This window comes from Rhinoraja longicauda, chromosome 2 (genome assembly GCF_053455715.1).
Source record: "Rhinoraja longicauda isolate Sanriku21f chromosome 2, sRhiLon1.1, whole genome shotgun sequence".
Classification (NCBI taxonomy): Eukaryota; Metazoa; Chordata; class Chondrichthyes; order Rajiformes; family Arhynchobatidae; genus Rhinoraja; species Rhinoraja longicauda.
In genome coordinates, this window is record NC_135954.1 from 85,211,712 (window position 1) to 85,226,236 (window position 14,525).

The 14,525-nt window shown below is 41.1% G+C and overlaps 1 protein-coding gene across 1 annotated transcript; it reads right to left on the minus strand.

Annotated features, from left to right (window-relative positions):
• Window positions 1–521: 521 nt before the first annotated feature.
• On the minus strand, window positions 522–14,278 carry LOC144610355 (glycoprotein-N-acetylgalactosamine 3-beta-galactosyltransferase 1-like). The gene is made up of 4 exons (XM_078428982.1): window positions 14,213–14,278; window positions 12,049–12,285; window positions 5,874–6,541; window positions 522–671 (listed from the first exon to the last, which is right to left on the minus strand). The coding sequence occupies exons 2-4, from the start codon at window positions 12,266–12,268 to the stop codon at window positions 522–524; spliced, it is 1,038 nt and encodes a 345-aa protein (XP_078285108.1). The 5' UTR covers window positions 12,269–12,285; window positions 14,213–14,278.
• Between the last annotated feature and the right edge of the window lie 247 nt (window positions 14,279–14,525).

The following is a 14,525-nucleotide window of genomic DNA, read 5'->3' on the forward strand; positions in this document are numbered from 1 at the left end:
CCATTCATTTTTGTGGAAAAAAGTGTCCAGTGTGTGAATCCATACAGTAAAGGCCTATAGGAAAGTCGAATCATGTTTGTACCCAATAAGCATATCTTTCAGCAAGATAGTAAACAGCAACTCTAAATAGTTTTATTTCTAACAAGCATCAATGAGACCAGATATAATGCTGTTGGGCTGTTGCTGAAAGAATGCAGAAAATCTAGAAATAAACAAGTCCCTTCTTATCCTCATTTAAACATCAGTGTAGACAAGACTACGTAGTTCCAATGGAGTCATGAATGAACTACACACAAATTTTATTTATCATGATACAAATTTCATTGCGTGTTTTTCAATTTGGTACTAAAAGAAAGAAAAATCCCACTAATATCCATATGTGATTGTTTCCAACCATGCCATATCATTACTTCTGTTGCTGTGTTGTCCAGTGTAATTTGCACAAAAAGCTAATCTCCAAAACATTTTTGATGACCATTCATTTCCAACGATTTGAACAGAAGTTTCACAGAATTCTATGTCTACTTCAATTCCTTTGCTGCAGACTCTGGATAATATCTATACTTGTAGCCATATGGTCGGAGATGATAAGTCAAGTACTCTAAAAGATACATGTTCACAGGATCAATATAGTGGAATGCCACTGTCAGATCAGAACAACATCCAGGCCCCTAAAGAGAAAATAAACTGCATTAAAGAAACATCCAAATTTATGCAAGTCTCATGCCAAGTACAGTCGACCCCCACATTATTCCCTTAAGAATTATGAATTATGGATTTTGGGTGACTAACACTTCATATTTACATAGAACACAAAGTGCTGGAGTAACTTAGTGGGTCAGGCAGCATCTCTGGAGAACATGGATAGGTGACATATTGGGCCAGTGCAAGGGAGGAGGTGCATGTAAACCACTGCCTCACCTGGAATGACGAGTAGGATCCCCGAATGGGGGTGAGAGAAGTTGTGTAGGGAAAGTTGTTCTTCCTGCAATTGCAGTGGAAAGTGCTTGAGGATGGATAGAGGTGTGTGGAGGGGGATAAGCAAACCATGAAATAGAGGAGCAGATATGTTGATAAATAACAGATAGGTGCAAGAGCAATAGGGTTATAGTTGTGAGGAACTTTAATCACACAAATATTGAGTGGGAGTGCCTCGTGCAAAGGGCTTTGATAGAGAGGAGTTTGTAAAGTGCATCCAGAGAGTATTTTTGCCAATAAGTAGATGGTCATACTGGACAAAAGGCTTTACTGGATTTAATCTCGGGGAATGAAGCTGGACAAGTGGTGGAAGTCTCAGTGGTTCAGCATTTGGGTTCAGTGATCATAATTCTGCATGTTTCTAGGTGGTTATGGAGAGGGATACAGATGGTCTGCAACTTGGGGACCGAAATTGGGAGAGGAACATTTTTAAACACACAGGGCAAGACCTCATGAAAACAGGTGAGGAACAGTTACGTGCAAGTAAAATTACATTCAATAAGTGGGTGTTTAAAAAAAAATAGAGGTAATGAATGTTCTGGGTCAACATGTTCCCATGATGGTGAAAGGTAAAGAATGACAAGATTAGCAAACCCTGGCTGGCGAAGGATACTGAGGAGTTGAAGGTTTTTTAAAAGCACAGCTATAAGCAACTGAAAAGAGTTGAGTGCCCTGAGGAATATGGAGACTATGGGAGAGTACTTATAAAAAATAAGGAAGACAATTGAAATGATCATGAAATGTCATTAGCAGAGAAGATTAGGGTGAATCGGGGTTATAATATTGTAAAGTATATTAAGAGGAAGACAGTAACCAGGGAGCCATCAGATGTGAGCGATAAACTACATTAATATGCCTCAAATACAAAGAATGAAAAATATATGATACAGAAAATGTTCCCAGCGAGGGATGATGCTCAAGAGAATGATAACACGAGGAAAGAGGAGAAGTTAGATGTTCTTGGATATTTAAAAGATGGGTAAATCTAGAGCATGATGAGATGTATCGCAGGCTTTCTTAGGAGGTAAGGAAGGAGATTGGTGGTGGCCCAAGCTGACATTTTGCATTGAGGGAAGTAACGGGTGATTTAACGACAGCAAATTTCAAAAGCGCCGTGTGGATACGCCACATAACTACAAGCTTGTGAGCCTGAATGGTTACCCTTACGGGGAATGGGGGGTGAGACCAAAATAAGATGGGAACAGGCGGCAGAGAGTGGGGGGATCAGTTACTTTTCTGATGGGAGGTCCAGTTAACTTAAAGGACTGGTGTTGGGATGTTTGTATTATACTTTAACAATTTGATGTAGGAGGTATGATGAATTTTAATCTGCAATTTGAGAAGGAGAAGGTTAAATCGGAAGTGTCAGTGTTGCAGTTGAACAAAGGGGATTATGAAGGCATGAGAGAGGAGCTGGCCATGGTTGACTGGAAAGGGATCCTAGCAGGAATGACCGTGGAATGACGGCAGGAATTTCTGGGCATAATGATGCAGGATCATTTCATTCCAAAGTGGAAGAAAGATTCCAAGGGGAGTAGGAGGCAACCGTGGCTGACAATGGAAGTTAGGGATGGAATAAAACTAAAAGAAAAGATGTATAACACAGCAAAGAGTAGCAGGAAGCCAGTGGATTGGGAAACTTTCAAAGGACAACAGAAGGTAACAAAACGGGCAATAGGGGCTGAAAAGATGAAGTACGAGGAGAAGCTAGCCAAGAATATATAGGACAGTAAAAGCTTCTTTAGACATGTTAAGAGAAAAAGATTAGCAAATAAAAATGTGGGTCCCTTGAAGGCAGACACAGGTGAAATTATTATGGGTGACAAGGAAATGGCAGAAGAGTTGAACAGGTACTTTGGATCTGTCTTCACTAAGGAAGACACAAACAATCTCCCAGATGTACTAGAGGACAGAAGATCTAGGGGGATAGAGGAACTGAAAGAAATTTGCATTAGGCAAAAAATAGTATTGGGTAGACTAATGGGACTGAACGTTGATAAATCCCCAGGGCCTGATGGTCTGCATCCCAGGGTACTCAGGAAGGTGGCTCTAGAAATAGTGGACGCATTGGTGATCATTTTCCAATGTTCAATAGATTCAGGATCAGTTCATGTTGATTGGAGGATAGCTAATGTTATCCCACTTTACAAGAAATGAGCAAGAGAGAAAATGGGGAATTACAGACCAGTTAGCCTGACCCGTGGTGGGGAAGATGCTGGAGTCAATTATTAAAGAGGTAATAACAGTGCATTTGGATAGCAGTAAAAGGATAAGTCCAAGTCAGCATGGATTTATGAAAGGGAAATCATGCTTGACTATTCTTCTAGAATTTTTCGAGGACGTGACAAGTAAAATGGATGAAGGGGAGCCAATGGATGAAGTGTATCTAGACTTTCAGAAAGCCTTTGATAAGGTCCCACAAGGGAGATTGGTGAGCAATATTAGAGCACATGGTATTGGGGGTAGGGTGTTGACATGGATAGAGAATTGGTTGGCAGACAGGAAGCAAAGAGTAGGAGTAAACGGGTCTTTTTCAGAATGGCAGGCAGTGGCGAGTGGAGTGCCGCAAGACTCGGTGTTGGGGCCGCAACTATTTACCATATATATTTATGATTTGGATGAAGGAATTAGAAGTAACACTAGCAAGTTTGCAGATGACACAAAGCTGGGTGGCAGTGTGAACTGTGAAGAGGATGTTAGGAGGTTGCAGGGTGATCTGGACAGGTTGAGTGAGTGGGCAGATGCATGGCAGATGCAGTATAATGTCGATAAATGTGAGGTTATCCACTTTGGCGGCAAAAACAAGGAGGCAGATTATTGTCTCAATGGTGTCAGGTTAAGTAAGGGGGAAATGCAGCGAGACCTGGGTGTTCTTGTACACCAGTCACTGAAAGTTGGCGTGCAGGTACAGCAGGCAGTGAAGAAAGCTAATGGCATGTTGGCCTTCATAATGAGAGGATTTCAGTATAGGAGTAAAGGGTTTCTTCTGCAGTTGTATTGGGCCCTGGTCAGACCGCAACTGGAGTATTGTGTACAGTTTTGATCTCCTAATTTGAGGAAGGACATCCTTGTAATTGAGACCGTGCAGCGTAGGTTCACGAGATTAATCCCTGGGATGGCGGGACTGTCATATGAGGAAAGATTGAAAAGACTAGGCTTGTATTCACTGGAGTTTAGAAGGATGAGAGGGGATCTTATAGAGACATATAAAATTATAAAAGGACTGGACAAGCTAGATGCAGGAAAAAATTTCCCAATGTTGGGCGAGTCCAGAACCAGGGGCCACAGTGTTAGAATAAAGGGGAGGCCATTTAAAACTGAAGTGAGAAGGGACTTTTTTACCCAGAGAGTTGTGAATTTGTGGAATTCTCTGCCACAGAGGGCAGTGGAGGCCAAATCACTGGATGAATTTAAGAGAGAGTTAGATGGAGCTCTGGGGGCTAGTGGAATCAAGGGATATGGGGAGAAGTTGGGCACAGGTTACTGATTGTGGATGATCAGCCATGATCACAATGAATGGCGGTACTGGGTCGATGAGCCAGATGGCATCCTCCTGCACCTATTTACTATGTTTCCATGATTTTATGACAATGATAGAAAAACCGCTGGTGTTGTGGATATCGAGGAAGATTTTTAAAGGCTACAATAGGATATACATCAGCTGGAAAGCTGGAAGGAGTGATGGCGGATGGAATTTAGTTCTGACAGCTGCGAGGTCTGGCAAGTTGTCGGTGGATGCAGATGAGAGGTAGGTTTATTGGCAGATGGGTGAACATAGGCCAGAGATGAAAAGAAGACAAAAGGTAGTTTGGGAGAGAAGAGAAGTAAATGGTGAAGCCAGAAGAAATTATAAAGTTGACGGGGGGGTGGCAGGGAGAAAGGGGAGGGGGATATGGGACAAAGGGGTGTGCATCCAGATGGGTACAGGGAAGAGAGGGGGGCAAAAAGAGGAGGTTTTTGGAAGGTATTTTTTAAATCTAAAATTGGCGAATTCAATTTTTATAGTGTTGGGTTATAAACAACCCAAGTAAAATATGAGGTGTTGTACATCCAGTTTGTGTGTGGCCTCATTCTGGCAATGGAGGAGGTTGAGGACAGAAAGGTCAGTATGGGAATGGCAGGCAGAGTTAAAATGGTTAGCAACTAGGAAACCCAGCAGCCCTTGACAGACTGAGTGCAAGTGTTCGGTGAAATGGTTGCCTAGTTGATGCTTGGTTTTGACAATTTGTTTTCTACGATAAATGATATCCCCCGTGATTTTGACAGATTTCAGCCAGATCAACGTCTGTATTTTAGATCAAGAAAGAAAAACTTGCATCCTTTCCATCAAACACTAACTTGTACAGGAAACAAAAGTAATATCCCCCTGCAGATGTCAACTCTCAATAATCTGTGCACATTTCGAACGTATGCCAAGGATTTAAATTGCTAATCACTATTTATCCCCTTAGAAACTTTAGACGTCAACCATTTCCTTTTGTCAATAACCTCAAGCAAAAAGGGCTGACCAGGAAATCTGATTTTAAATCACATTCCAAATCACAATTCCCAAGATATAATAGACAAATAAAAATAGATTCATTGACATTTTCAAGTTTGTTTCCAGAACAAATGCAAAGCCACATAGCAAAAAGCGTCTGTGTGCTCAGTGCGAAGTTCTTCCAGTCAACTAAATAGGAGGCAATGGGTGGGCATGGCTTGGAGGTCAATTTGGAAGTTGGGAAAGGGAAATGTTCTGAGAGATCTTTTTATGACTAAACCAAATTGATCGAGAAAGATAAAAGTTTAAAATGTATTTGAATGGTATATGAAAAGTATATGAAAAGGATATGAAAAGAATGTGAAATATGTATATTGATAGGTTGCTTTTTAAGTTCACATCTTTAATGTCTCACCTCTGTAATGGGATAAAAGCAATACTTTCGGTACCAGGATGATTGTGGTATATATTTTTTAATCAAATGATGTTTTGGCGAAAGAGGATGAAAGGTTTCCCTTTTGTTTGTGTCCCTGGAGTCGCCAGCTTCTACATTAAGACCCGCCAAACACTTCGAAATGGCGACATCCTCTGCGCCTGTGGAATAACTGCATTTACCAGTCTTGACGCCATCAACGTATCTTTTCACTGCTTCTTTGCTAAGTACATATCCAGCTCCACCACTCATATATCCTTGCTTAACAAATGGCTTAAATTTTCTTCCAAAGAATATGGGTTGGTCTGGGGAGTACTTTGATAAAAGCCATCGCAGGTTGTCAACAATAACGTATGTGTCATCATCTGCTTTCAAGAACCAATCAGCTTCATTCAAATGATGGTCAAAAACATATTGGAAAGCTTTGATAGTTTTCTTATTAAGTTGACTTCTGCCTTCTTTAACATCCAGTCCCACTGTAGGGAAATCTTTGTTTTCTTTAGAACTCACGAAAAGCACAACGTTACATTTTTTAGCCCAGGTGGCTTTGACATGTTTGGTCTTTTTTTCCAGATTCTGGGGCCCAGTCATCACCCAGCAAAGGATCCGCACTCTCTTATACAGATCATCAGCAAGGTTTCTGTTTTCATCTGGAGGGAGAAGATTCATGGATTTCTTTTGAAAGCAATGGCAAAATATTAATGAGGAACAGCCTAAAGAGGTTACTTTGGAAAAACACAAGTGCTGTAAATGCACAGATTGTAAAGTAACTGCAGTTCACCCATCCTTCCACTTTCAGAAATAGTTATTTTGTGACACAAAGTAACAATTCATTCCGAATAGAATCCATCCACTTATTCAAAATGAAGCATGATTCCAATGGGTCATAGGACTTGGGAAAGAGAAATAACCTGGGACACAGTGGAGTCAGAGGTATGCTTGTAACAGCTCAATCAAGAATTGAACTTCTATCTACGGTGCTTATGAGTCGGTGTTTTTAACATTGTCACCCTCGACTCTCCGTTAGGGAATAATTAGTTATTTTACTTGAATGAAAAGATTGTAAATAGATTGAAACACAAAATGCTGGAATAAAAGTAAGCATGTCAGGCAGCGGACTTATCATCAGCGGAGCCGGCCGTCTTCGGAGGCTGCGGGAGCGGCTGGGACTCACCTTGGGCTTGGCCCGCTGTGGACCGTCCGGCGCGGCCTGCAACCACAACAACCTGACCGCGGGAGAGGACAGTAGGAGATGGGAAAGACATTGTGGCCTTCCATCACAGTGAGGAGAGGACTGGAGGAGACTCACTGTGGGATGTTTCTTTGATGGATGTTTCTTTTTTTGTGTGTTTTTGGGGTTGTGTAATTTTAATGCCTATTTAATGCTTTTATTGTTGGACTGTGGGTGACTGAATTTCGTCCAATATTGGATGACAAATAAAGCTATCTTGAATCTTGAATCTTGAATGGACAGGCAACAGTTCAGGACAGGATCATTATTCAGAATTGTGGTTACATATAGAGAAATGTCTATTGGAAAGTACATCCTGTATTTACAATTTTTACAATTTTATATTTTAGAGGTAACTTTCAATTAAAGCCATTCAAAAACAAGGATCAATTGCTAACTGTAGGAATGTAGCATTATTTAACATGCAAACATACAGATATAATATTTAGTATAAAACACCAAGTGCTGTAGTAACTCAGCAGGTCAAGCAGCCTCTCTGGAGAACATGAAAGGCAACGTTTCAGGTCGGGTCCTTTCTTAAGACGGATTATAATGGGAGGGAGAAAGCAGAGTAGACTTGACGGGCCAAATGGCCTAATTCTGCTCCTAGAACATATGAATTTATGAACATTTCTATTTCCTTTTGTCGTCCTTTTGCCTTCTTTTCAACTCTAGCCTTTTTTCACCCATCTGCCAATCCAAACCTACTTTCACCTGTATCCACCTATCACTTGCCAGGCTTTGTCACACCCCCACCTCTCTTCCCGCACTACTACAATCATTCTGAAGAAAGGTCCCACTCCATAATGTTGCTTATCCATTCCTCCACAGATGCTGCCTGACCTGCGGAGTTACTCTAGCGCTTTGTGTTCTATTGAGGGTTCAAAGGATGGTGGGCTTATGGAACAAGCTGCCAGAGGAGGTGGCTGAGGCAGGGACTATCCCAACATTTAAGAAACAGTTAAACAAGTACATGGATAAGACAGGATTGGATCCTGGCCAAAGGCAGGGAAGGTAGGACTAATGTAGCTGGGACCTGTTGGCCGGTGTGAGCAAGTTGGGCCAATGGGCCAGTTTCCATGCTGTATCACTCTATAACTCTATGACTCTATTCTGTTAGATAATATCTGTAACATCAATGTAACTGTAGGTGGTACCAATACAATCAATTACCTTGACATGACTGAACTCTTAATTATTTAGAAAAAGATATCTTCTAGACGTTTGTTACAATGTCCCAATTTTTTTCAAAACTTAACTTTAAATGAAATTTTGAATACAAAATTTGTTTTGATTTATTTATTTATATCGCAAAATAAATTAATACTTTCTGTGAGTAATTTACTATTTCTAAATAATAACTCTTTACTCCAAAGGGAGGAAATAAACCCGAAATAGAGAGTAAAGAAAAATTAAAGAACTTGAAGCAGTGAATTTTGTGAAAAAATCAAGTTGAAGGAATTTATTGCAAGAAATTAAAGCTGGAAACTCAAGTTAGCTAGAAGATCTGCTAGTAATATCTGGAAAAAGACACAAAATGTGGGTGTCACTCAGCAGGACAGGCTGCATCTCTGGAGAGAAGGAATGGGTGCTGTTGGGTCGAGACCCAAGGGTTTTGTGCCGATTTTTGCAGGAAAACCAGCATCTGTAGTTATATCTGGAGTTGGATAGATTACTTACTAACATAATGTAGTTATGTTAGTACATAACTACATTATCCCTGAAGATCAGCAGAGGGGAAAAAATGAGTGAACTATATAATAATGACAAAAAAAACATAAAGTGCTGGAGTAACTCAGCGGGTCAGGCAGCTTAGAAACATAGAAACATAGAATATAGGTGCCGAAGAAGGCCATTCAGCCCTTCGAGCCAGCACCACCATTCAATATGATCATGGTTGATCATCCAAAATCAGTACCCCGTTCTGGCTTTTTCCCCATATCCCTTGATTCCCTTAGCCCTAAGAGCTAAATCTAATTCTCCCTTGAAAACATCCAGTGAATTGGCCTGATTCACAACACTCTGGATGAAAAAGTTATTCCTCATCTCAGTCCAAAATGGCTTACCCTTATTCTTAAACTGTGACCCCTAGTTCTCCCAACATCGGGAACATTTTTCCTACATCTACCCTGTCCAATCCACTAAGAATTTTATATGTTTCTATAAAATGCCCTCTAATCCTTCTAAATTCCAGCGAATACAAGCTCAGTTGACCCATTCTTTCATCATATGTCAGTCCCGCCATCCCGGGAATTAACCTTGGAACCCACGCTGCACTCCCTCAATAGCAATAATGTCCTTCCTCAAATTAGGAGACAAAAATTGCACACAATACTCCAGTTGCGGTCTCACCAGGGCCCTGTACAACTGCAGTAGGACCTCCTTGCTCCTAAATTCAAATCCTCTCGCAATGAAGGCCAACATGCCATTAGCTTTCTTCACTGCCTGCAGTATCTGCATGCTTACTTTCAGTGACTGATGTACAAGCACACCCCCAGGTCTTGTTGCACCTCCCTTTCTCCTAATCTGACACCATTCAGATAATAATCTGCCTTCCTGTTCTTGCCACCAAAGTGGATTTATCCACATTATACTGCATCTGCCATGCTTCGGCCCACTTACCCAACCTATCCAAGTTATCCTGCAGCCTCATAGCATCCTCCTCGTATCTCACATTGCCACTCAGCTTTGTGTCATCTGCAAACTTAGAGATGTTACATTTAATTCTCTCATCTAAATCATTAATAAATATTGTGAACAACTGGGATCCCAGCACTGAGCCTTGCGAAACCTCACTAGTCACTGCCTTCCATTCTGAAAAGGACCTGTTAATTCCTACTCTTTGCTTCCTGTCTGCTAACCAGTTCTCTATTCACGTCAATACCCGCCCCCAATACCATGTGCGCTGATTTTGCACCCTAATCTCATACAGTAACATATAGAATAGTGAAAGGCTTGAAAGGCTTGGATAGAGTGGATGCAGAGAGGATGTTCTTGGTTCTTGGTTCTTGGTCCTCCAAAATATTCCAAATGTAATATGTTTCCACTATTGGGAGAATCTAAGATTAGAGGTCATAGCCTCAGAATTAAAGGACATTCTTTTAGGAAGGAGATGAGGAGGAATTTTTTTAGTCAGAGGGTGGTGAATCTGTGGAATTCTTTGCCACAGAAGGCTGTGGAGGCCAAGTCAATGGATATTTTCACAGTTGAGATATATAGATTTTTGAATAGTACAGGGTCAGAGACTATGGGGTGAAGGCAGGAGAATGGTGTTTGAAGGGAGGGATAGACCAGTCATGATTAAATGGCGGAGTAGACGTGATGGGCTGAGTGGCCTAATTCTGCTCCTATCACTTTTGAACTTATGAACTTATAAACAATGGAAAATGATCACCAATGCATCCACGATTTCTAGGGCCACCTCCTTGTGTACTCTGGGAATCAGACCATCTGGCCTTAGGGAATTATCTGCCTTCAGTCCCAACAGTTTACCTAACACCATTTTCTGATAAATGTGGATTCCCTCCAGTTCCTCCCTCCCATTAGATAATCGGTCCCCTAGTATTTCCGGGATTTTTTTTCACTTCCTTCGTGAAGACAGAACCAAAGTATCCGTTTAACTGGTCTGCCATTTCTTTGTTTACCATTATAAATTCACCTGTCTCTGACTGTAAGGGACCAGCATTCGGCTTCACTAATCTTTTCCTTTTTATATACCTAATGAAACTTTTACAGTCAGTTGTTATATTCCCCGCAAGCTTTCTTTTGTGCTCTTTTTTCCCTTCTTAAGTAACCCCTTTGTCCTCCTCTGTTGAGTTTTGAATTTCTCCCAGTCCTCTGGTTACCCGCTTCTGGACAACTTATATGCCTCTTCCTTGGATTTAACATTATCCTTCACTTCCCTCGTCAGCCACTGTTGAGCCGACTTCCCAGTTTTATTTTTTCGCCAGACAGGGATGAACAATTTCTGGAGTTCATCCATATGGTCTTTAAATCTTTGCCATTGCATCTCCACTGTCAACCCTTTAAGTATAATTTCCAGTCTATCCTAGCCAATTCCCGTCTCATAACTTCAAGCTTCTCTGGAGGATATGGTTTGGTGACATTTCAGATCAGGATCCTTCTTCAAACCTCAGTATTCAGATTCAGTATTTATAGTATAAAATACTATTCACGTTCTTTATTTGAACAAGAAATCCTTACTTATAATAGAAACTATAATACTGATTGATGCCACCCCCCCCCCCCTTATCAATTTAAATGTATATTGACAGAGGTCTCCTAAAACTTCAGATGCAAGAGATGGAGCCCACATATTCTATTATTTTGCAAGAGAAAATGAAAAGTTTAATTTAGCTTGAATTAAAACTGTTTCAAATCCCTGGGCTTTAGCTTTGATTCCAGAATTAGTAAAGCTTAAATTTTAGGGCAGCAGGGTGGTGCAATGGTAGAGTGGCTGCCTTGCAACGTTAGAGACCCAGATTTGATCCTGACTACAGGTGCTGTCAGTACGGAGGTTATAACTTCTCCCCGTGACCTGCGTGGATTATCTCTGGGAGTTCTGGTTTCCTCCCACACTCTGAAGGCATACTGGTTTGTAAGTTAATTGGCTTGGTATAATTGTAAATTGTCCCCAGTGTGTGTGGGATACCGTTAGTGTGCGTGGATCGCTGGTTGGCGCAGAGTCGGTGGTCCGAATGGCCTGTTTCCGCACTATTTCTCTATTTTTAAAAAGTACTCACAAGGGAAATGCAATCATGTTTTAACAGTTTCTGTGGGGGCAAGCCATGTGTTTCAGTAAAACAAATATTGAATTACTCCATTTATATTGTTACCTGAGACTATCAACAACTTTATAATTCACCATCATGCATCATGATGGAACAAAAGAGCTTTCGTAACCACATTGCCATATAAAAAAGGCACCTTTATGTTGTGCGAGGTTAAATTTCATCGCTCCTTGAAGATGTTGGTGTAGGTGGTGGTCAGAATCATCTACGATTCCATTTGGAACATTGAAGAACACACGTCTGTGCCCCATTACTTTTGTATTAATTGCATTAATCAGGACATTGCAGCCAAGAAATCCTATTCCAACCCCGCAGACAAACATGACCACAGATATTGCTGATCGTGGGGCAAACATTTTCAAGTTGTAATCAACTAGGGAAGAAGAAAAAATAGATTGCAGGTAGATTGTGACACATTATAGATACATTCACAAACATTAACAACCGACTAGGCAAAGAATTATTACACTAGATGGTGCTTCAAAGGGAATGTTTCCATGTGCCCAGGTTCTTGTCAAAATCACTCCTAAAAAGAGACATCCTGTTGTGTTGTACAATGCATTCAGAAAGTATTCAGACCCCTTAACATTTTTTCCACATTTTGCTATGTTATAGCCTTATTTTAAAATGGATTAAATTCATTTTAAAATTATCAATCTACACACAATACCCCATAAAAAAGCAAAAACAGGTGTAATTAAAAAGAAATAACTGAAATATCACATTTACATAAGTATTCAGACCCTTTGCTATGACTCTCAAAATTGAGCTTATGTTCATCCTGTTTCCATTGATTATCCTTGAGATGTTTCTACAACTTGTTTGGAGTCCACCAGTGGTAAATTAAATTGATTGGACATGATTTGGAAAGGCACACACCTGTCTATATAAGGTCCCACAGTTGACAGTGCATGTCAGAGCAAAAACCAACCCATGAAGACAAAGGAATTGTGCGTAGACCTCCGAAACAGGATTGTGTCGAGACATAGATCTGGGGAAGGGTATAAAACAATTTCTGCAGCATTGCAGGTCCCGAAGAGCACAGTGGCCTCCGTCATTCTTAAATGGAAGAAATTTGGAATCACCAAGACTCTTCATAGAGTTGGCCGCCCAGCCAAACGGAGCAATCGGGGGAGAAGAGCCTTGGTCAGGGAAGTGACCGAGAACCTGATGGTCGCTCTGACAGAGCTCCAGAGTTCCCCTGTGAGGATGGGAGAACCTTCCTGAAGGACAATTGTATCTGCAGCACTACACCAATCAGGCCTTTATGGTAGAGTGGCCAGACGGAAACCACTTCTCAGTAAAAGGCACCTGAAAGCCCGCTTGGAGTTTGCCACAAGACAACTAAAGGACTCTCAGACCATGAGGAACAAGATTCTCTGGTCTGATGAAACCAAGATTGAACTCTTTGGCCTGAATGCCAAGTGACACCGCTCATCACCTGGCCAATCCCAGACCTACGGTGAAGCATGGTGGTGGCAGCATCATGCTGTGGGGATGTTTTTCAGCGCCAGAAAACTGGAAGACTAATCAGGATCGAGGGAAAGATGAACGGAGCACAGTACAGAGAGATCCTTGATGAAAACCTGCTTCAGAGTGTTCTGGACCTCAGACTGGGGCGGAGGTTCACCTTCCAACAGGACAATGACCATAAGCACATAGCTAAGACAATGCAGGAGTGGCTTTGTGACAAGTCTGTGAATGTCCTTGAGTGGCCCAGCCAGACTTGAACCCGATCGAACATCTCTGGAGAGATCTGAAAATAGTTGTGCATTGACACTCCCCATCCAACCTGATAGAGCTTGAGAGGATCTACAGAGAAGAATGGGAGAAATTACCCAAATACAGGTGTGCCAAGCTTGTAGTGTCATACCCAAGAAGACTTGAGGCTGTAATCACTGCCAAAGGTGCCTCAACAAAGCACTGAGTAAAGGGTCTGAACACTTATGTAAATGTGATATTTCAGTTATTTATTTTTAATTACTTTGCAAAAATTTCTAAACACCTGTTTTCCTTTTTCTATTATGGGGTATTGTGTGTAGATTTTTGTGATAATTATTTTTTTTAATCCATTTTAAAATATGCTGTAACGTAGCAAAATGTGGAAAAAGTGAAGGGGTCTCAATACTTTCTGAGTGCACTGTATGTACATTTATATTTCTGTGGAAGTTTTAATGTGGTGACCTGCGTTTGCATAAGCACTTATATCCTGAATAAGACCATATTTTCCTAAACCCAAGACAAGCACAAACGTTGTCAAAAAAATGTAGATCACTACAGGCAGGGTAGGGTATACTCACACACGGCTAATTGGAGGAATGATAGCTTGCGGTTCAAATATCATTCAGGGTCGATCTTGAGTTTGGTATAATCACAGTGACCTTGTATAATCTTGTGACCTGTCGAGTCTGCAGTCTTGGCTCTTGTGATTTTCAAGAATTATAAATTTTCACTCTTGGCATTTAAAACAGGGAGGGAAACATATCAAAACCTCACAATGCACATTGTACTAAGGTTGGCATCCTGAATGATAGATCAGTGACTCGGAAAGTTATCTTTGCTCTCTCCAGGATGCTGCCTAACCTGCTGAGTATTTCGTAGTTTCTTATAACT